The sequence below is a fragment of the Leucopleurus acutus genome (assembly GCF_964270905.1).
Source record: "Leucopleurus acutus genome assembly, chromosome: 8".
NCBI classification, from domain to species: Eukaryota; Metazoa; Chordata; class Mammalia; order Artiodactyla; family Delphinidae; genus Leucopleurus; species Leucopleurus acutus.
Window position 1 is genome coordinate 106,211,406 of NC_139151.1, and position 23,105 is coordinate 106,234,510.

At 57.9% G+C, this 23,105-nt stretch overlaps 1 protein-coding gene across 2 annotated transcripts in view; it reads left to right on the top strand.

The window, feature by feature from the left end:
• Positions 1–19,584, top strand: part of ANO1 (anoctamin 1) — a gene marked incomplete at both ends in the record, with an annotated part of 160,308 nt that extends 140,724 nt beyond the window's left edge. For both annotated transcript variants that reach the window (XM_082845375.1, XM_082845376.1), the window contains 7 exons: positions 160–260; positions 804–949; positions 3,730–3,882; positions 11,081–11,133; positions 13,167–13,351; positions 17,588–17,693; positions 19,336–19,584. In XM_082845375.1, the coding sequence (XP_082701501.1) occupies positions 160–260; positions 804–949; positions 3,730–3,882; positions 11,081–11,133; positions 13,167–13,351; positions 17,588–17,693; positions 19,336–19,584 (993 nt within the window). The remainder of the gene's footprint in view (positions 1–159; positions 261–803; positions 950–3,729; positions 3,883–11,080; positions 11,134–13,166; positions 13,352–17,587; positions 17,694–19,335) is intronic.
• Between the last annotated feature and the right edge of the window lie 3,521 nt (positions 19,585–23,105).

Genomic DNA, 23,105 nt, shown 5'->3' on the forward strand with positions numbered 1-23,105 from the left:
CTGCAAAGACCCTATTTCCAAATAAGGTTCCATCCCAAGGTTCCGGGGGTTCCATGTGGAGGACGCGAGGGCCGGCCTCCCCTCGCTGGGAGCCGGGGCGGCCTCTCCCGGTGGGCGGGGCGGGGCGGGGCGGGGCTGACGCCGCTCTCTGTGCCGCAGTGCGCCCCGGGGGGCTGCCTGATGGAGCTGTGTCTCCAGCTGAGCATCATCATGCTGGGGAAGCAGCTGGTCCAGAACAACCTGTTCGAGATCGGCGTCCCGTGAGTAGCGTCCGCTCCGGGCCACGGCGGAGCAGGGGGGGTCAGGGCCTCGGGGCACTCGGAAGGCCCTTGCGGTAGTCTGGGTGACGCGGGGCCTGGACCGGGTGGGGGCACCGGCAACGGGGAGGCGGCGAGGACACGGGAGGAAGATGGGCAGTAGCCACCCCTAGTGGACGAGGCCAGGATGACCCCTGCTCCCAACTGGCTGAGGATGCAGGATACCCACAGGTGGGCCCAAACCCACGTGCCAGCCTCCATGGTCCAAGGCAGCCAAGTCTGCTTGGGGCCGGCCAGACCCCTGACACCTGAGGGGCCCTCCCTGGCCTCCGTTTCCTCATGTCACAAACAGAGCAGTGATGCCCGCCCCCTGCCCCTGGGGAAAACGGCAAAGGAAATCATCAACAGAGGGGTCGTCGCCAAGATGTTAGTTCAGGATTGAGAACGCGCGAGGGCTCAGAGAATTGGCAAAACAGCTTGGAGGTGCCAGACCCCCGAGCCCACCTCCCTGGAAACCCAACCGAGGTGACGTCGTGTGTCTTTCAGGAAAATGAAGAAGTTCATCCGTTACCTGAGGCTGAAGCGCCAGAGCCCCTCTGACCACGACGAGTACGTGAAGAAGAAGCAGCGGTACGAGGTGGATTACACGCTGGAGCCCTTCGCGGGCCTCACCCCGGAGTACATGGAGATGAGTGAGTGACGGGAGAACCCTGTCCTGGGAGACGGGGCAGGACGGAAAAGGGCCGGCTGGCCGCCTGGGGCTCGCTGCGGTCCCTGCACGGAGCGGGACACACCCAGGACTCAGCCGTGTCACCTGCAGCTGTGCCGCTGGATGGGAGGATGCCCAGAGGCGGCACATGACTCCCAGGAGTGGGGCGAGAGAGAGAGGGGACAGGCCAGGTGTGGCCTGCGCGGCAGCCACCTGGAGCCTCCCTGACCCCACCTCCGACCTCTCCCTCCACTTGGGCCACGCTGGCCTCCTTGCTGTTACCCAAACTCACAGAGGTCACTCCTGCCAAGGGGCCTTTGCGCTGGCTGTGCCCTGCCCGTAACGCTTTCCCCTGGTATGAGCGTCACTCCCTCTCTCCCTTCCTCCAGGGCTCTGCTCAGAATGTCCCCCACCAGAGGGGTCTTCCCCACCGCAGGGTTTAAAAGGGGCAGCCTCTCCCCCGCTTTCTGGTTCTTACCACAGCTGATATCTTTAGTCCCCAACCCTTTCTCATTCCTCCACCATCTGCCTCTCCTGTAGAATCAAAGCTCCATGAAAGCAGGTCTTTTTTCTTCACTGCTGTACCCCCTGCCCCTAGCACAGGTCCAGGTATACAGTGGGTGCTCAATGTGTGCTCCCTGAATGAATGGATGAGTGAAGGCTGACACTCACGCACAGCGGTCCCAGTGTCGTGCCCCCTAACCACCGTGGACAGCTTATCTTAAATGCTGGGGACTTCCCTGGCGGTCCAGTGGTTAAGACTCCGAGCTTCCACAGCCGGGGCCCCAGGTTTGATCCCTGGCCGGGGAACTAAGAGTCCTCAAGCCTCGCAGTGCAGCAAAAAAAAAAAAAATTTTTAATGCTGGTTCCCAGGCCCAATCCTGGTCTGCACGGAGTGGGACCCAGGACTCTGCGTTTTAACAGGCACCTGGGCAAACCAGCCAGGGACTGGTCTGCAGGGTGGGCTGGTCAGGGGTGGGGTGGCCTTGGGTTTCAGGAGTGGTTCTGTTTAATTGTACCACGGGCGCGTCCCTCCCTGTTGGCAGAGTTGGTCCCAGAAGTCACTCCCAGCTTCCCGGACGCCAGTGCCGTAACACTCTGAGACTTAAGACAAGGAGATGGTGTGGCGTCTGGGTGACATCCTCCCGGACATCGTCCCGGAATCAAATCCAGGCTGAACTGGAGGCGGACGGGCAGCTCCCCACCCTGCGGGTGCCGCCTCCCCAGGCCTGCCCTCTGCCGGGCTGTTCATGCTCATCGTGGGGCCTGGGAGGAGGGTCTCCACTGCCTGACCCCGTGGGCGGATGGACACCGAGAACAGCAGCCTATGATCCGCTGAGAGACTGCAGTCGGTCGTTTCCCCAGATTTTAATTTTTTTTTAAGTTTATTATTATTTTTTTTTTGGCTGCGTTGGGTCTTCGTTGCTGCGCGCAGGCTTTCTCTAGTTGCGGCGAGCAGGTGCTTCTCTTGTTGTGGAACACCGGCTCTAGACATGCGGGCTTCAGTAGTTGCAGCGCGTGGGCTTAGTAGTTGTGACGCACGGGCTTAGCTGCTCCGCGGCATGTGGGATCTTCCCGGACCAGGGCTCGAACCCGTGTTCCCTGCATTGGCAGGCGGATTCTTAACCGCTGTGCCACGAGGGAAGTCCCCAGATTTTAATTTTTATGGTGGCTGGAGAGTCCTGGATCCTCTGGGTTTAGTGAAATGAAATTCCTGGGGGAGGCCCCTCCTGCCCCCCCACGGAGCAGCCACCCTGTGCCTGGCCGTCTCCTCCAGGCCGACTCGGGCTGGGATGGGGTAGGTGGAAGAAAAGGCCCAGTGGGCATGACCCACCCGCGCCTCCTGCTGCTCTCCCCACTGCTGTCCCTGCAAGGCGAGGCAGCGTCACTCGGGAGTCGGGGAACCCGCAGCCTCGGGGCTCAGCAGCCCCCTGGCCCCAACGCCGAGCTTATCCAGTGGCCTCCATCCCGTCCATCACCTCAGAGCCTTCAGGCGAGGCCAGCATCCACAGAAACATCCCGCAGAGCCCCCGTGGGGCAAGTGAGGGGCCAGGGACGTGGCTCTGGGACGAGGGATCACACAGAGCCTCCGTGCACCCCGCCGCGCTAACAGTGGTCACGCTCAGCCCGCTGGGCCCGGGGCCACATTCTGCCGGCTTCCCTGTTTCCCGCCTGGCACCGAGCGCCCTTGGGCGAGGTCCGGCTGTGCAGCTCCTGAGCCAGCTTCCTCCACTCACTTCCCTTCAGAGCCCTCTCCCCGACCTGCCCCGCCGGCCCATGATGAGCAGAAGGAGGGACAGTGAGGGAGGGAGGCAGAGGGGCGAGATTGTCCAGACAGTGGGCGGCGGTCCCCGACCGGCTCCCCGGGGCCCGACCGAGGGGGGCGCTGGGGGCTGTTGGAGACGCAGTGATGCTCGCGGGCCCGCCAGGTCCTAGGAAGCACTAGGGCACCGTCCCGGCGCGCACACAGGGTGACTGAGGCTGGGCCTTTGTGCTCACGGGCACCTTTTTCCCGTTAACTGGTGACTTTTTAAGATCAGACGTATGATAAGTGAGTACACGGCCTTTATTCAAGAGACAAGACTCAGGTCCAGAGCAAAACTTGGAACCTTGCCCACAGCTCCCTCCCGGCCTGGGCGTGTCCGAGATCCCCTCTTACACATGGGAGGCAGGGCCCCGTCCGACCCGGGGGCGTGGGGCGGGGGTCCTGCCATCCCGGGACAGGGACAGTGCATGCTGACCGCCGTCCCCTCCTCTCTGCAGTCATCCAGTTCGGCTTTGTCACCCTGTTCGTTGCGTCCTTCCCGCTGGCCCCGCTCTTTGCGCTGCTGAACAACATCATTGAGATACGCCTGGACGCCAAGAAGTTCATCACCGAGCTCCGAAGGCCGGTGGCCGTCAGAGCCAAGGACATCGGTGAGTGCCCTGGGCGCTGGGGTTGGAGGACATACTGGGCTTGGGGAAAGGGTGCTGCTCCCCGGAAGCCAGAGGCAGAGCTAGCAAAGTGGGGTCCCGGGCTCCTCACTGTGCCTGCCCTGGGGACAGGGTCAGAGATGGGGCGGGGGGTGAGGATACAGGGCCTCCAGGCCCCTCTCCACCCCACCCCGAGCTGCCAACTCCTGAGATGTGTGGGCCGCGGAGAACACTTGGGAAAGAGCTCGTGGCTCGGATATCAGAGCTGCTCCCCGGTGTGCTGCTCCAGGAGGCCCACAAGGTACATTCCCTCTGATGGCCCTCAGCACCCCTGCCCCTCCCCGGCTGTCTGCGTGGCCCCAGAGCACAGAGCCAGACCAGCTCATAGTAGCTGCTCAGCAGCGCCTTCCTACAGAGGGTATCATTTAGTCATTTAACGTTCACAGAAGAGTAAAGGAAGGAGGGAGCCCCCTCCCAGCAATGAAGGAAGAGCATCGTGTCACCTGCCTGTCGGGTCAGGGCCGAGAGCAGCCTGGGCTTTTTAACCCCGAGTCACTAAGGCGCTCCTCATCCATGTGGAAGAGGGGCTTGGGGTTGGGGGACGTTTAACACCAGCATAAGGACTAACTTTCGAATAGTCAAAGGTGTCGAAAGTGGAACCGACATCCTTGTGGAGTGGTGAGCTCCCCGTCACCAGAGGCATTTAAGCATATGTGGGTGCCCGTCTGTCCAGGAGTGGGGGGATCTAGCAGGCAGGGCCCAGAGCCCCACGCACGCCTTGGCCACAGCTGGCCCCCACCAGCAAGGACGATGCTCGTCGTATCTTAAAGGGAATCAACTTAATCCGGAACCCAATTTTCAGGGTGAAAACAAAAAAGTCTTTATTGGGATTTTATCTTGAAATGAGATGGAAAATTACAAAATATATTTGTTTTATCTCCTATTGAACACAATTTTAGTTACAACAGCACCTGTGCTAGTTCTGTGCTGGTTCCTAGAACAAACAAGATTGAATTGTGTGTTAGGGATGTTATCTGTCATTTTACCAAAATAAGGTTTGCACACCAGCGAGATAGATCTTTGGGTTGGGCTTTTTTTTTAATAAATTTATTTATTTTTATTTATTTTTTGCTACGTTGGGTCTTCGTTGCTGCGCACGGGCTTTCTCTAGGTGTGGCAAGCGGGGGCTACCCTTCGTTGCGGTGCACAGGTTTCTCATTGTGGTGGCTTTTCTTGTTGCAGAGCACAGGCTGTAGGTGCGCAGGCTCAGTAGTTGTGGCTCGCGGGCTCCAGAGCACAGGCTCTGTAGTTGTGGCGCACAGGCTCTGTAGTTGTGGCGCACAGGCTTAGTTGCTCCGCGGCACGTGGGATCTTCCCGGACCAGGGCTCGAACCCGTGTGCCCTGCATTGGCAGGCAGATTCTTAACCACTGCGCCACCAGAGAAGTCTGGGTTGGGCTTTTGTAGCCCAAATACAATCTTGCAAAAACGCAGGGGCTTCGTCACTCCTTCCAAAACCTTCTCTCGCCCTTGGCATTGGGTCGCCCTTGTTGAAAACGCCCCTGAGGCCATTGCATCCCCAGCCAGGGGCTCCTTGGCCCGTGCTGGGCCCCATGGTGCGGCCCCCACCCGCTGATGATGCCAGGCCCACTGATTCTCCACCATCCACCCCCGCCCCCCGAGAAGCCTGGAGTCCGGCTTTACACGGTGCAGCCTCTCGGGTTGAACCGGATGAAATCGCCGTTCTCACGATTCAGACGCGCTCAGATATCGGTGATTCCACCTGGTTCACATTTGTGCTCTGGGCTCCGGGATGTGACCTGCCGGCCCCAGGCTTAGAGAGGGTCCAGGCACGCTCGCTGTTCCACCAGGAGGGACGTCTAAGCCCAGCTGCAGTACAGAGGTCATCGCCCTGTGTTTTGACACTTTAGTCTCTCCTTCCTATCTGGACGACCCAGACAGTCAGCAAAGACCCGGCAAACAGATGTCCTCCGTCCTAGACTTCGTTTATGATTTTAAAGGATTTTAAGGCCCCAGAACTCACTGGCCCTGTGAAGTCCCTTCTGGCTCCCTGATTCTGCCTCATCTGTGGCCTTGGAGCGAGCCTTCGCCTCACACCACACCCCTACGTAGCCGGGAGGGCCGTGGCCACAGGGCCGGGGGGGACAGCAGTCCAAAGCAGTGGGTTTGCTGCTGCACCGAGTCAGAGCCCGGCTCACGTTTCCATGAACGGCCGGAGAGTAAACGTTTTTGTCTCTGTGGACTGAGGTGATGTGCAGAATTCTCACCGAAAGGCTAAGTTTCTCACGCTTTTTTCACTCACACTTGAAAATGCAAGAGCTGTTCTTTGCTCGTGGGTCATCCAACAACACCAGCCATGCACTGATTTGGGCCACAGGCCGTGTTTGCAAATCCCCGCCTCGAGATCAAGGTGACACGGAACCCAGGGCTCTCGGAAGCGTACTCCGCCCTGCTCTGAGGATGACCCCAGAGAGCTGTGCCTGGCATTGAATTTTCTCTGGGGCTTTCAGCTGTCGAGTCCCCCCAGGAGCCTCGTGGGGAAGCTGGGGCAAATCCTCGGTCCCACTTTCCAGATGGGGAGACTGAGGCCAGGTGGTTAGCGGAGCTGAGCTGGAACCGCAGCGCTCAAGCCCTCGGCCCCTCCCGGCACACCTCCGTGAGGTGCACGCCTGAGGCCTGCATGGGGCAGACGGTCATCCCGCCAGGCGCTCCCTGGACAGTCCTTGGGAATCCTGAGCCCGTGCCCAGCGGCCGTGAAGAAAAGAGCGTCGCCTCCCGCCACTTGTTGCTTACAAAGGCCCGATTCTCAGGCGCCCGGAGGCCCCAGGCGTGTCCACGGCGGCCAGAGTTTGCTTTGGCATCTGTGCCTGGCAGAGCCGTGGCCGTGTCCTGTAGCAGCACCCAGAGCCTGCAGCCCCCCAGGGTGGAAGGGAGCACCAGGGCGCCACGCTGCCACCAGCCCTCCGCGGCCCTGGTGGGCATTGTCGTTCCCACCACGAGCAGGGCTTGGATCATATCCTCAGGGTTTCTGATCGCGGCTCCTCGATTATCCCAGTCCGTACGGACTGGCTGCTCCCTTCCTGGTTCCTGCCTGGTCAGCTGGAGCATAATCTGGGTGTGTTTATGGCCTCCTCCACGGTAACCTTTCCTTGAAGAGGCTTTTGTATTCCTCCTGTGATCCGTGCAGGGCCCTGAGGGGACAGAGGGCCCCAGTGGCCCCCATGACCTGCACCCACGGCGCCAGGGGTGTCTGGAGGAAGCTCTGCCACAAAGCACAGGCGCCGCGACTGCCCTGCTTGGCCCTGGAAGGGGGGGGGGTGGGGCGTGGCGAGTAGCTGCAGTGACCCAGCCGCCTGCGCACGTGGGAACCGGCTCCAGCATCGCGGTCCTGGACCTTTGACTCCAGACCAGCATGCTTCCTGCCCTCATGCTCATTCTTCAGAGCCTTCCGAGTGAGGAACTCTGCCTGAGCTTGGCTCCCGGGTGCTGAGAGTTGACAGGTGCGTCTAAACACCTCCCCGACGTGTGCTTGGAAACGGGACTTAGCGTCTCCTGGGACAGCAGTGATGCCTTGAAGAAGGCCGATGGAAATGAGGCACCTGCCCCCGCGAGATTTTCATAAGCGAAGCCAAGATTTGTCCCAAACAGCATCAGCCCCTTGTACCTCGAGGTCGTCAGAGCAATGATTCTTATCGTGGAGTGCAGAGTGTGTGTCTGAATAGCTTGGAGGGTCAAGGCTCCAGAAGAGGTGATCCTGCGGGCCGGAGCGGCGTCCGGGTTCTGCACTTTTGCAACAGGAGCCCACGGTTCTGGGGTGGGGATCGCACAGAGGACCGTCGGCCCGGACATAAAGGCACTGCAGGACCTGGAAGCCCGGCTCAGCCCCAGGCCGTGGAAAGCCCTCGCTGGCCCATCCGTCTCCCACCTCAGCAGCCCCGTTTTCTGTTGTCACCTGTCTCAGCCTGTTGGACCACGGCCTGGGCCGGCCGCAGACTCGTTTCCTCCTGCTGTGCTCAGGAGCCGCCCCCCCAAGGCAGCCCCCTGCCCGGAAACCTCAACTTGCCAGGCTCACCGGCACCCTGGCCCCCCACTCGGAGTCCTCAAACTCAGAGCCCTCGGGGCCAAGCGGGGCCGCAAGAAGGAGTGGACGAAACATACACAACAGGAGTGCTTGTTCCCATGAAACACCCAACCCTCGGGGTTTTTTTGTCTCCCCACTTTAGTCAGGTCTGGGTTTGGATAAATGTTTCTCTAAGCGACTGGTGGTGATAAAGGGAGTTGCCTTGGTCAGAGAGACCTGCAGTGCATTGTGTGGCCTGAAGGAGGCGCCGCTGCCAGCCACGGCCAACTGTTGTCCTGGAGATGCCAGCCCGCTGCTGACCCAGAGCTGAGGCTCCTTTAGAAACAGCAAGTTTCGCTTTTTAAAAACACGTCATCCCGGTCTGTAAACATCCATCGACATTTTTTTCTATTTGCATTGTATCTTTCTTTTTAACATCTTTATTGGAGTATCATTGCTTTACAATGGTGTGTTAGTTTCTGCTTTATAACAAAGTGAATCAGCTATACATATACATATGTTCCCATATCTCCTCCCTCTTGCGTCTCCCTCCCTCCCACCCTCCCTACCCCACCCCTCTAGGTGGTCACAAAGCACTGAGCTGATCTCCCTGTGCTATGCGGCTGCTTCCCACTAGCTATCTACCTTACGTTTGGTAGTGTATATATGTCCATGCCACTCTCTCGCTTTGTCCCAGCTCACCCTTCCCCCTCCCCATATCCTCAAGTCCGTTCTCTAGTAGGTCTGTGTCTTTATTCCTGTCTTGCCCCTAGGTTCTTCATGACCTTTTTTATTTTTTAGATTCCATATATATGTGTTAGCATACGGTATTTGTCTTTCTCTTTCTGACTTACTTCACTCTGTATGACAGACTCTAGGTCCATCCACCTCACTACAAATAACTCAGTTTCGTTTCTTTTTATGGCTGAGTAATATTCCATTGTATTTATGTGCCACATCTTTATCCATTCATCCGAGGATGGACACTTCCATATCCTGGCTTCCATGTCCTGGCTATTGTAAATAGAGCTGCAATGAACTCTGTGGTACATGTCTCTTTTTGAATTATGGTTTTCTCAGGGTATATGCCCAGTAGTGGGATTGCTGGGTCGTATGGTAGTTCTGTTTTTTAGTTTGTTTTGTTTTGTTTTGTTTTGCGGTACGCGGGCCTCTCACTGCTGTGGCCTCTCCCGTTGCGGAGCACAGGCTCCGGACGCGCAGGCTCAGCGGCCATGGCTCATGGGCCCAGCCGCTCCACGGCATGTGGGATCTTCCCGGACCGGGGCACGAACCCGTGTCCCCTGCATCGGCAGGCGGACTCTCAACCACTGTGCCACCAGGGAAGCCCTATTTTTAGTTTTTTAAGGAACCTCCATACTGTTCTCCATAGTGGCGGTATCAATTTACATTCCCACCAGCATTTTTTAAGTAGCGGGCAAGCTCGAGGAAACACCCACGCACCTGGATGTGGCAACCTCTGCTCGGGCGTGAAGCCTAGTTGGAAGGACTTTCTACGTTCGTACAGTCACTCAGCCAACACTTAGCCAGCAGCACCCAGCCCCACGTGCCAGGCTGCCTGCTAGACCCAGGAGGGATGAAGGATGTGCTCCCCGGGAGCGTGGAGTCTCCAGAAGGGCTCCCAGCCCCCGAGGCGGCCAGCCGTGAGGGTGGGCCCTGCGCAGCGCTGACTTTGTACAGATGCGTCGTCCGAGGAGCTGCCTCTTGCTCACCTGCACCTCGAGTGCTTCCTTCGGGAGAGACGGGAAGGGTGGTGGATCTAGCGCCCCGAGGCGTGCAGGCCCCGTGACCGCCCTGCCACTGCTCCAGCGCCAAAGTGAGTCAAACACCGCCGCCCTCGTGGGAAGACCCAACAGAACCGGGACGAACTTCGCATCTCGGGTTCGGTGATAGCCTGCACGGGCGGCTGATGGGCAGGGAGGTGAGCGTCACTCCCACGAGGCCCCGCAGAAGGGTCTACAGCGGGCAGCGTGAATGCTTGCTTCATGGAGTGGTACCCGGCGGCGGCTGGGGAGCCCCCTCACGGCAGACCTCGGGTGCTGGGTCCCAGCCTGCGGCTTCCAGCTTCTGGGCTACATGGGCCTGAACTCCTGCGGTCTCTGCAGACCCCCAAGCATACACTCCCAAGACGGGCGCTCACTGCGAGGGCAGGAACGCCCATGAGCAGCTCTGTGTGCCCTGGGTGGAGCCCCCCAACCACCGGCCACTGTCCCCTCCAGCCCTTCCTGAGGAGTGCCGTTGTCACCACTCAGGTCTGGCTCCAGGCAGGGAGAGACAGTGCCTGGGACAGGATTCCAGCCCCAGCTTTTCCGTGATGTGTGCTAGCCTCATAGGAACGCGGCCAGGTTGGGGGCAGGGGCACTGGGCGCCCTTCCAGGAGTCGCAGCATTGAGGCCCTAAGGAGTGGGGCTAGCCCTGGATAAAGTGCTTCTGTCCTGGGCTTTCTGGTTCAGAAAGGACCATCCTTCTGTTCACCTGCGATGAGCTACAGTGCTGCACCTTGGGGTGATGGGAACAAGGGGGCATCCAGATGGGAAATGGTTTATACCGCACTGCTGTCCAGTCATTATACCCAGGCCGTGGTCCCAGCCTCACCAGCCGGGGGCCCTGGATTTGACACTCGCCCTGCATCTGGCCTGTCCCTAAATTCAGTTTTCCTGGCACTAGAGCTACGGGAAATTCATAGGACATCAAACTTCGTCGTTTCAGTCTCCAGTTACTGCTGCGTGGGCTCTTTGGGGCAGGAGCTGCGTCCAAATTGAATCTTTGTCTCTCTAGAGAAAGACTCCATCCACGCCGATCAGTGGTTTATGCAGCTTCACAGGAGATTGTTCAGAACCAGGGACCAGGTGTTTCTAAGCATCTCTTTGAGAAGCTACACAGTTTGCTTACAAACAGCTGACGAGCCAGTACAAGCCATGGGCTCCGTTGTCAGCCAGGCTCCCCCAGGTCCTCCCCGAACAATTCCCTGTTACCGCGTGTCTGACCTGCCCCAGAAAAGGACCAGACCGGCCCCTGAGAAGGCCGGGCTGCTGCCTGCTAGCCCGAGTTACTGAGAGCCAGGGCAAGGGGGTCTTTAAACCTGTGCTTCCCTTCCCCCCAGGCATCTGGTACGATATCCTCAGAGGCATCGGGAAGCTTGCCGTCATAATCAACGTAAGTGACCGGTGACGTCAGGACCTCGGCCAGGAAGCCCGGCCGAGCTGCCATGCGGTCGGGCACCCCTTCCCCTTCCAGAGAGCTGGTCCGTACCTCCAGCCTCGGAGCGGTTCCCAGCTGGCAGGAGCATCTCCTCTTCAGAAGCATCCCTTGGTCCTGTTGAGGGGTGGGGCGGGCTCTGGTGGGAATGACAAAATCTCCTCGACCTTTCTCTGCAACCGGGGGCAAAACCCTCCACTGCACCCACCTTGGCCCCTAAGTCCCCTCTCTCCCAAGTCCTGAGAACAAACGAGAAGGAGATAGAGGCAGACAGGGAGGGAGAGAGACAGAGACAGGGAGGGCGGGAGAGGGAGAGAGACAGAGACAGGGAGGGCGGGAGAGAGAGACACACAGAGACACAGAGAGAGACATGGAGATTCCTCATTAGCAACTCTTCTGCTCTTTTTTAAAAAAGTTAATTTTGGGACGTCCCTGGAGGTCCAGTGGTTAAGACTCCGTGCTTCCACTGCAGGGGACACGGGTTCGATCCCTGGTTGGGGAACTAAGATCCCACAGGCCACGCGGCACGGCCAAAAAAAAAAAGTTAACTTTCCCCCTTTATGTGAAACTCATGCCCGCTCTTCAAAGAAAGTTTGAGAAATCCTGAAACACGGAGAGAAGAGGAACCTGCCAGTCGCACACACATGCACACAGCCACGCACAGACACACGAGCTCGCTGAGGACAGTGCCCCGCCCTTCATGGCCCTGCCCCAACATCGGGTCCACGCCTTCCTGACACGAGAACCCCAGGGGGGTCTGCAACGCCTCAGCCCTGTGACCCTAACCCCTCACCAGCCGGCCAAGCCTGAGCCCCCTAGAAGCTGCCACCCTGCACCTTGTAGGGTCGGGGATGGAGCGGGGGGCGGGCAGGCAGCTCCCTGGAGCAGATGGTCACAGTGCTGGGTCAGGGTCACAGTGAGGCCCTGACACTCAGTCCCCACGGCACAGGAAGGGATGCTCGGCCCGGGAGAAGGGACCCTCAGAGCCCTGGACCTGCTTTCCCTGCTGGCTGACAGCTCCCTGTCAGCCACCCAGTCCCGCTGGGTTAAGGCTTTGAATCGCCACTTATAAAGGGAGGCCGTGGGCTGAGCTTGCACACTGGACAGTGACAGGTCCACACCCCGACCCGGGCTGAGCTGGGGGCACATTTTGATGGGGAGAGGCTGGAAACACCAAGGTACAGCCCCTCTGGGGCATGAGCATGGGGGCGCTGAGAGCAGGCAGCTAGGAACAAGCTGGGCGTCTCGTGAGAGCAGCCAGCAGCAACAATAATAATAATAGCAGCTAACATTTACTGAGCATCTAGAATGCTCCAGGCCCTTCTAAGCCCATTCAGTGCACCCACCCACGAGTGCACACACGGCCCATGGAGGCAGAGGGTTATTGCCCCATCTTGCAGGTGATACAGCCGAGGCACAGAGAGGTCAGGTGACTTGCCCAAGGTCACACAGCCAACAAGAGGCAGAGCTGGACTTTACCCCAGGCCGTCGGGTCCATGCTCTGATACTGGCCTTACACTGCGCTGCCCCGGGGACTGCTCTAGAATAGGGTGGGCTGGGTCTGAACTTCACAGTCCACAAAGCACTTTCCCTCCCTGCCTCGCTCTCTTTCAAACAAGCCAGGAAGGAGAAGCACCTAGAGCGGGCGCTGTTAGCCCCGTTTGACAAGAGAAAATGGAGGCACAGAGAGGTCAGGCGATTTGTCCAGGGCCACACAGCCAGCGAGAGGCAGCCAGCATGGTCCCCAAGCCTTCTCGTTCAGGGGCGCCCTGTTCCCAGCCCCCGGGCCCTCTCCTCAAGGTGCTGGAGGGGCCGACAGGAATGCCCCCAACCCTTCGTTTGTCACTCGACAAGCCGAGGCCATGGGGTCATGTTTGCCAACTTGGGTCACGTGGCCGGGCCCCAGGGCCAGCGCTGCCCTGGCTCAGGTGGGGCACGTCCCCTCCCCCTCCCAGCGGGCGTCCGCACTCACGGCTCTGTTCCCGCCCCAGGCGTTCGTGATCTCCTTCACGTCGGACTTCATCCCTCGCCTGGTGTACCTGTACATGTACAGTGAGAACGGGACCATGCACGGCTTCGTCAACCACACCCTCTCCTCCTTCAATGTCAGCGACTTCCAGAATGGCACGGCCCCCAACGACCCCCTAGACCTGGGCTACGAGGTGCAGATCTGCAGGTACCGCCCAGGCAGCTCTCTTTAAAGAGCCCCATTTGGTGGGCTTCTGCGAAAACCCCAGTTCAAGCCAGGATTCTTTCAGGGCAAATCACAGAACAGCTCAATCTTGCTTCAAGGGGGAAAAAAAAATATCCCTGGGGTGGGGGTAGGGTGTGATTTATTAGTCCTTTAACTAAGAAGTCCGTGATAGGCTTCAGGCATGGCGGGATCCAGGGGCTGCCTTGTCATCCGGCCCCATCCTGACACTGCCTCCCAATTTTATGCATTCCTGCATGTGGGCGTCATTTCCTGACAGGCAGTAAGCGTCCCCCAGCAGTCCTCTCTGCTCAGCAGTCCCAGTAGGGGGGCTTTCTTTCCCACTCATCAGCAGAAGTCCTAGGATGGAGTCTCAATGACCTGTCTCGGGTCAGAGGCCCATGCCTGAACCAGTCACTGTTACCAGAGTGTGCGGGGACCTTGTTGGCTAGGTCTGGGTCGTGTGCCAGGGTATGGAGTCATAGCCATAGATTTGGGGGCACCCCAAGGAAAACTGGGGTGCTGGGTGCTGGGCAGGCAAAAGCAACAGACGTCTGAGAGGGTCCAACCTGCGGGGCCCCATCAGCTGGCCAGACTCTCAGGGCAGGCAGGTAGCACCCCAGGAAAGACGGAGGCGGGGAAGAGGGTGGGGGCACGAGTGAGGGGCAGAGCCAGGCCTGGCTATTCGCTGTGCATCTTCCACGTGCCAGCCTGGCTGGGTTAGGGGCCGGGGGCTCAGGGCTGGGGCTCGGGAGTGGGCCACATGATCCCTGCTGCCCAGGGACTTTGTGCAGGGACAACAGAAGCATAAACAGATCGAGTTAAAGGGGTGATAGTAGCCGGAAGCCCGGGTAGAGGGTGGAGGCAGTAGGGGTCACTCCAAGGGGAGGGGCAAAGCGGGTAAAAGAAGAGTGGTGAGCAGGGGCGTCTGTGGGTGGGAAGCTGCAGCCTGTTCTGGAGCGTAAAGCGTAAAGGGAAACGTGGACGGTAGGGCTGAAGGTGCGGGCAGGGGCACGGCATCCCGGGTCAAAAAACAGAGGACTGTGGAGCGATTGGCCACGGGCTTTGCCATGAGGCTGAGACCGGGGAGGCAGAGTAGGGCACACTCAGCATCTGTGGGCAGTCCGTACCGCCTCCAGCCCAGCTGAGGTTCAGAACACGAAAGCCTGCAAGGGCCAGAGCACGTGTCACAAACCCACGCTATGACGCGCAGCCCTTTCTGCGTAGGGCGGATAATCTACCCCGAGGCTGTTTACTCTTACTTTGCCCATAGTTCTATCAAGCTTACCTGGCTGTCTTCATACCCTTGCCCTAGTAGCAGGAAGCGGAGGAGACTGCCAGGGTCCAGGGTGCTGACAGCAACAAGCGGTGACATGTGGCTGCTTGCAAAAAAAAAAAAAAAAACTGGCCCAAGAAATGGAAAACCAGCACCGCGTGCGGTCATTGGAACAGGCAGGCAGACCTGTTCAGCATAGGTGCTACTGAGGGCTTTGCAACAGCAGATGTGCCCGGCTGACCCCGAGTGCTTAAAGAGAAATTACACGACGTGCCGTGTGTTCTGTGTCAGGGCAGGGACCACACCTACTCTGGGACCCGGTACAGCCAGGCCTGCCAACAAGAAAGGGCAGGTGACACACAAACAGGCAACACGACATGCTTCCCGCTTTTCAGAATCCCACCCACCGCATGTTTCAAGGCACATGTACGTGAGCACGTACATCACAGGAAAGGCCCAGGTGATCTGCTTCAACCCCCTGCGTGGTCGCCTCGGGCAGGGTCTGCCTGGAGAGCTGGGGGTCAAGGGCAGGGACTCAAGGTCCCTTCCTCGCCATCCTCCGCAGGCACGGGCCCCAGAGACCCCCGAGCTTCCGGTCCAGGACCCCTGCCGCTTCTCAGCCAGCGCTGCACTTCTCTCGCTTTGTTTGAACATCCCACACCAAGAACACACTCAGGCTGACCTATTTAACTCAAAATGAATTTTAGAGGAAGAATGATTTAGAACAAAGAAGGCAGGGATATAGGTGGTCATTTTATTATAAATTCCCTCAGAAATGTCAGTGTTGGTGTTTCCTGGGTAAGAATCAGGCATCGGGCATCCAGCCCCCGGAAGCACCTCCCCATCCATGCATCGGTCAGGAGTCCTGGCCACGCAGGGGGAGGCCAAGGAGACAGAGCAGAGACCTGGTTTTTAAGTGAGACCCTTGTTACTTTGACCCCCACAGAGAAGGAAGGCCATGGGCCAGTCCACTCTGCTCCCCGGGATTCGGGCTTTAGCCAGGCCCACCCAACCGTCACCCACTATTAAGTGCTGTAGGTGCCGTGAGCTCCGTGCTGCCGGCCGCTCCCCTGTCAAGCTGCCTCCCAAAGGAGCAGCACCCAGCCCAGCCTGGGGCAGCAGGAATGGGAGAGGCAGCTTAGCAGAGCTGAGCGCTGTGACCCCTGCTGGCTACCATTTATTCCTGCACTGAAACAGACGTGGTCTCATTGAATGCTCACAGCAACCCCAGAGAGGGCATTATTATTCTCCCCAGGGAGAGCTGGCAGGCTTAGCACAAGAGCAAAGCAAGGAAAACTGTAAGATCATCTCTGATAGAGGTCAGTGCAGGTGGTGGGGGTTGGCATCTGGACGGTTCTTATGTAAGTGGGCTTTGAGGGATGCATAGGAGTTTGCCAGGTGACCCAAACACATTTCCCAGCATCCTGGTGCAACTGGCCTTGAGAACAGAAAGAAGAGGGAAGATAAAATGTGTGTGGCTTCTGACGCTGGGAGAACAGGGGATGCCTGTTCCCATCGGAGATCAGGTGGTGCATCTTCTGCGTGGCTCAGCACCTGGCACCAGAGGGTATGTTCCCAGCCCAATCCTGTCTCTGGGGTTGGCAGCTTAGCTCTGAACAGGCCCTCCGAGGCTCCCATCCAGCTCCCTCAGACACAAATCTCTGTGGGTGAGGGGCCCTGTCTGTGCCCCCTGCAAGCTCTGCCCCTGGAATGCAGGGGCATGCAGTAGCTGCTCAATAAATACTTGCGACATGACTAAGTGAGGGAATGCCAGACCGAGGCCCAGAGAGGCCAAGCGATGGCGCAGGGATGCACAGCAAGGCGGGAGCCGGCTCTGGGTCTATGCGAGGCCTGTGCCCACAGAGCTAGGTGCCTCCTCTCCTGGTCTCCCCACCTGGGCCTCAGCTTTTCAGTAACCAGCAGGGCACAGCTGCAGCCCAGCACCTAGAAACCGCCCCGGCCATGGCTTCCTCACACGGCTTTAGGGAAGCTTTTCCCACACAGAGGGGGTCAGCCCCGTTAAAACCAAGCACCTCCCAAATTTTGGGGCAGTTGGTGGGGACAGAACCCGGGTTCTCATCCTCACTCTGCCCCACATCAGGCATCTCTGGGCCTCTGAGAAAAAGGCAGACCTAAAGCCCAGGAGGCACCCACCACTCCTGCTGCACAAGGGACAGAGGTGGGACCTTGGGGGCCAGGGAAGTAAGCAACCTTGTCTCCCAGCAGGCGCTCATGGGCAATGTCTGGAAGTGATGAGAAGAGGGCCGGGCTGGTATTTATTACACGGAGATAAGGAGCTAACAGTTGGGAGAGGGAGAGACATGCCCCTCGGGCGCTGGGCCCCGTGGGGCAGGGCGGGCCTGGGCACAGTTCCCTGGTGCCCTGACCACACTAACTGTATGGTTAACGTCGTACAAGGGCTACTTTGGGAAAACGTTTCATTTTTTCCAATAGTTTCCCCTACAGAGAAGGTCGAGACTGGAGACCTGGATTTCAGGGAGCCCTGCCTGGAGTTTTGTGGGGGATGGGGGCTGGGTTGAGTCTCTAGGCTTAGGGACCCCACCCCTCTTCAACCAGGGAGGCCCCACTTGCTTTGTGTGACCTACCAGAGTCTCAGGTGGGATTTCTTCTTAGAAAATGGGCTCCACTGCCTTCAAAAGTTTGGAACCCCTGGACCAGGTGGTCCCGGAGCCTCTTTCTGTGGGCCCACGGCTGGACTTATAGGGACGCCCCTCTGGCCTGCCCAGCCCACATGGGTGCCGGCACCCCGTCCAACATGGGGAGACTCCCTGGGCGTGTGAGTGGGCTGGAGGGGGGCCTCTTCCTCCAGGGAGGGTGCTGTCCTACAGTTGGTCCAGGGTCCGACTCAGGCTTTCCTGACACTCACAAGCCCCTCGGTGCGGCCAGACCCCAGTTCCTCTCAGAGACCCAACTCCATCTCGCAGGTACAAAGACTACCGGGAACCACCATGGTCGGAACACAAGTACGACGTCTCCAAGGACTTCTGGGCCGTCCTGGCCGCCCGGCTGGCCTTTGTCATCGTCTTCCAGGTGCGAGGGTCCTGTCTGCTTCCAGAAGGTTTGGGAATCGAGGCACCGAGGAGGTGCTCTATGCCCAGAACAGGGTCAGGAGGACAGGAGCTGGCCGGCGTCGGGGGCTCGGAGGCTGGAGGACTTGCCCTGGGCACCCAAGGGTGGGGAGTACTGGTGACCCCAGGCCCTGGGCAAGGACAGGTCCCAGCCCCTCCTCAGTTAAAGGAAGGCGGGAGGGGGGTTCCGGAAGGACTGGGGTCGTTTAGTTAAATGCAAGGCAACTTTATTGAAGGAGACCTCAGTCTCCCCTGTCACTGTGCAGCAGGAGACGTGCCCCAGTGGACAGGGCTGGCAGGGAGGGACAGGAGGGCAGTGGGCTCCCAGCTGACACCAGCACCCCCCTGCCCCCCGCAGCAGGCAGGGGGCCTGGCCCCGCCTGGCCCAGTCTCTGGGGAGTGGGGCTAACTCTGAGGCCCGAGCGATTCCCAGTGGACAGGACCCCAGACTGGGGAGTGGCTGATGCATGCGGCCCTGAGGTCCCAGCCGGGGAGGCCGTGCTGGGGTTGCCCTCCTGTGTGGCCCCCAGAACCTGGAATCCAGGAACTGGGTTCAAGCCCCAGCCCTGCCCCTTCTACACAGTGTGGCCCCTGGCAGGGCTTCCGGCCCCCGAGGCCCCACTGCCTTGTCCGCCAGCTTTCCATAACCCTCTGGAGCCAGAACTAGTGTCTGGGGCCCAGTTCCCCAGAAGCAGAGCCTGAGTCAAGGATTCTGGTGCAAGCCAGTCATTGAGGGAAGGCCCTGCAAGGGGCTGGGGGCACGGAGCTCGGCTGGGAGGGTGTCTGGGCTGGAGCATGAATCCCACCACACACGTGGGCCCACCTTGACACAAAAGAGGGCCTTTAGTCTGCCCACCTGGCCAGTCATTGGCTGCAACCAGCCAGGCTGGGAACAGGGAGACTGGGGGGACGGTTCCCTGGAGACGAGCCTCTGTGAACCTTAGCGGCCAGCACCCACCACAGCTGGGGAGCGTGGACCCAGAAAGGTGATGGCGGATGGGGGGGCACCAGCACCTTCCGTGACAAGGTGACTAACTCAGCCATACGTACTAACAAGTGCCGGTCAGACGGAAGTTTAAAAACCAGAGATTTCCGTTTTTCCACGAAAGCCAACTCATTTGCACCCTATAGACCAGAAATGCATCCAGGGAGGTGGCAGCCGTTCAGGGTGATCCCGGGAGACCTGACAAATGGCAGGAGGGCCTGCGGAATCATCAGAGACAGTTTAAGCTCCCTGCGTTTCTGGTCTCTTTGTATTTTGACTATTCTCCCTTAAAGCCTTAACACTTGTTATATTTGGTGATGGGTAACCAATCAGATCATTTCTCAAGCCTCCCAGGCAAGAGATTCAGAATCACTCAGAGACGTTTCCTATTTACTGAGCTCAGATTCTTTCAAGAAAGTCGGCCACCACAGGTCCCCCCTGGCTGGTTTCCTGTTTCATTTATACCTTCCGGGAAACCGAGGCCTGGGAAGTCCAGGTGTGTCTGAGGTCCCAGGGCCGGGGTGTGACGGGGCAAGGCACTGCCAGCTGGGGTGCAGGTGGAAGTGGCAGTGCCTCCCAGGTCCTCCTTCCCACCGCCTGACGGTGACTCTCCTTCCAGAACCTGGTCATGTTCATGAGCGACTTTGTGGACTGGGTCATCCCTGACATCCCCAAGGACATCAGCCAGCAGATGCACAAGGAGAAGGTGCTCATGGTGGAGCTATTCATGAGGGAGGAGCAAGGCAAACAGCAGCTGCTGGACACGTGGATGGAGAAGGGCCGGAAGAAGGCGGAGCCCTTCAACAACCACAGCCCCACCCCTCCTGCCCCGCCGGACAGCCCCGACTTCCCCGGGGGCGCCCCGTAGCTGCCGGGCATCCCCATCGACGACGCGCGCCCTCTCCCGGGGCAGGCGACTTCTCACAGCTCCCTGGCCCAGTGGCTCCTGGGTTTGTGGCAGGCCTGGAAGACCACTTTCTTCTGATAGGACAACATTTCCCCGTCTTTTTCTGTTTGTTTTTTTCTTGTTTTTGCACAAAACCATTAGGCAGGGAATTCTGTTATCTTTAGGATTCAAGGTTAATCAGAATGATTGCTGGGGACAGGGTGATACACAGCGGATGCAGGCGCGTTGCGGAAGCGATGCTTGGAGTCTGGGGTCTCCTTGGCCATTAGCGGTGAGAAGCAGCCCCCAGAAGACATCTTCTTTAATCCTCCTGATGCCTTAAGAGAGAGGCGAGGTGGTATTCCAAGGCATTAGACAAAAGCTGGTGCGAGATTTGAGGGCAAACAGAGAAGTGGATGAGGAATAAACGATGCTGACACCAGTTCCAAAAGACATCACCTGTCTCTAGGTTGGAAAAGTGAGATTTTTCATCACCTTTTCCTTCCCTGGATTCAGAAACCGAGACACTGGTCAGAAAGAGAGGTGCCCTGGCTCTGTCCACTCAGAGGGCCAGGAAGCTCTGAATCTACTCTTGGAGAACTAGCGGGGTGCGGGTGTCCTGAATGAGCGGCGACCGGCACCTCCGGGGTCCCCACCAGCAGCCACAGGCTTCCCCCACCTCAGGGTGATAGAAAAACGGGCGGTGAGGGATTATGACCTCGGAGGCATTTCTGCAGACAGCTTCAGGGTTGCAAGAAGTCTTAAGGCTTCTGGGGCTACTTTTGCAGCTTCAGAATATTTATTGGGCTTTTTTTAAAATCAATTCTACAGTGGATGTAAGGGTTTTTTCTCTGTAGCTCAAAGGCGGAAGGCTTTTATTTTATTAGCTAACCAAATCTCATTGAGAAGAATTTAAAATACTGTTAATACCAAAGATTTTTATGAATAAAGGCTTCTATTTTGGTAACACTTCTCTATATTTTTACTTACAGGAATGTTACTGTTGGACTATTATCATTTTAAAAGCTTGTGAAAACAAATGTCATAGCCGATAAGAATGATCTCAATTTGCAGCCATTATACTAACCAATGATCTGAAATCTCTCAAGCACCCAGAGAAACATAAAAGAAACATTTCACCAAAGGGAGGGACGAAAAGATAAACGTGTCTGTCTTGAACGTGTGGTCGGTGAGACGCTGACATTCCCGTGAGCTGTCGACTGGGGGGGCGTCCGTAGGCATAGCAGATTTTTGTTATTTGCTAAAGTCATGCAATCTGATGCTTGTACTTTCTCTTGTACAGTAAGTGGTTTGAAATGGGGTTTTTTGTATATAAACATTGTATTAAAAATGAGGTGATTACCAAAAAACCTTTAAGGAAACCATTCTTTTTTTAAAAAAAGTGAGCGTACACAAATCCACAGAGGACCGTGGCTGAACGCTCATCTGAATAAATTTGCATACATGACACCTTTCTCTCAAAGCCTGTCCACGTGACTTCTGCCCCAGGAAACTCGAGGGGCCAAGCCCAGAGCCCCGTGCTGGACCTGCACATGTGGAGGGACCCATAGACCTCCACACCCTCAGCCCCAGACACATAGCTCTTCAGGATGTTCCCAGGACGTTGTCTGTCCGCGAGTATGTGCATGGGTGTGTGTGTGTGCACACGCGTGTGGTTTGCGTGCATATGCGTTTCTGTGTTGTTTTGTCTGTGTATGTGCATGCCTGTACCCGTATGTGCGCCGGGGAGGGGGGAATTGTGGTCACACCTTCCCAGCAGCCTCTTCCACGATACCCAGATCCCAACCCCTGGTGCCTGCAACCCAACAGAGTTTTTAGTATTTTGGATTTTGTGGACCTAAAATTTCCCCCAAGCCTTTTTGGGACCATCCCAGGGTTGCCAGTGCTTTCATTTGGGCCAGTGGGGGCACTATTGCTTTAATTCATTACCTATAATCACCATCATTTCATGAAAGAAAGACTATCTTTCCCACTCAAACGTCAGCAAGACCTCGACCCGCACACCCACAGGGCCAGGGAGGGCCTCGGGCGCCCCTTGTGCTGCTGTGTCCCCAGGGAAATCTCAGCAAATCCAAGCTCACGAGGCCCTGGCTGCGGCTCGGTCAAGAATGTCCTTCTGGGGAATTTGCTGGCGGTCCAGCGGTTAAGACTCTGCGCTTCCACTGCAGGGGGTGAGGGTTCAATCCCTGGTCGGGGAACTAAGATCCCGTATGCTGTGCAAGGCGGCCCAAAAATAAATTAAAAAAATAAAAGTTCCTTCTAAAGCTTTGGAACCTCTTCCTTAGTCCTGATGAGGGTGGCGCCCAGGGCCAGCATGGCCAGAAGCCCTCCCCTTTCATGGGTCCTCCCAGGGGAAGGATCTTTGGCCCCAGTGAGTACATGAGTGAACAGTCTCAGAGTGGGGAGGTGACTTGCCCAAGGTCACGGGGCTCCTTGGCACCCCTTAGAGAGATCCACCCAGGCAACGTTCAAGATGAAGCTGCGAGCAAGGCAGACACGGCCCCTTCCCTCAGGGGATGACCTCTTGCAGTGGGCATCAGAGGCTGAACAAGAAAATGAACCCAGCACCAGATCATCTCAGAGGAAGGAAGGGGCGCTGATGAAAATGAAACAGGGGTGTGACTGAGAGTGACCAAGCTGGGCAGGCAGGTCCCTGGAGTCTGAACAAGGAGGAGCCAGAATGTAAAACCCTGGAGGAAGGCAGGATGGTTCAGGCAGCAGAGTGCATGTGCAAAGGCCCTGAGGCAGCAGTGTGCTGGGTGAGTTGGAGGAGCATCAAGAAGTTCATCACGTCTGGAGGGGAGGCACGGGGGGGAGGGGGCAGGAGACGGGGCAGGAATCGGGGACCAACTTGCACCAGTCCCCGGCTTAGTGAGGACCTCAAGCTTGGTGGTAAGCCCACGGCAGGGTCTGGCGGTCTTAACCAGCGGTCTTAACCAGCGCAGTGATGGACCTGATTCACATTTTGAGGTCTTGGTGGCTTTGGATGGACACTGCAGTGGGGTGGGGAGCCACAGAGGAGAGTTGCAGAAATTCAGATGAGCAATAATTGGATTTGGACGAGGGTGGTAGAGGTGGGTGGAAGAAAGCCAACAGATTAACATCACAAAGACCTGGGATCTGGCAGTGAAAGGACCCCCAGAGATGAGCTGGTCAGACGGTGCCATTATTTCACAGATGGACACAGTGAAGCCCAGAGAGGGTCAGGGCTCTGCTCCAGTCACACAGCAAGCTGGCTACACAGCCATCCTTCGGAGCCAGGCCCCTGGCACCCAGCACTGAACAGTTTCTGCTTCTGGTCCCTGGAGTGGTGTGGCAGGAGCTGGGCAGGGCTGGGCCCCCAAGCACAGACAGTGAAGGACCAGGGCCTGCAGGGGGCCTGAGGTCTGGGGCGGGGGGCACTCATGCCAGCATCTTTTATGGGGACTCAGCAGCTCTCTTGAAGGTGGAGGCTGCTGTGAGCTGCAATCAGCCCAAGATAC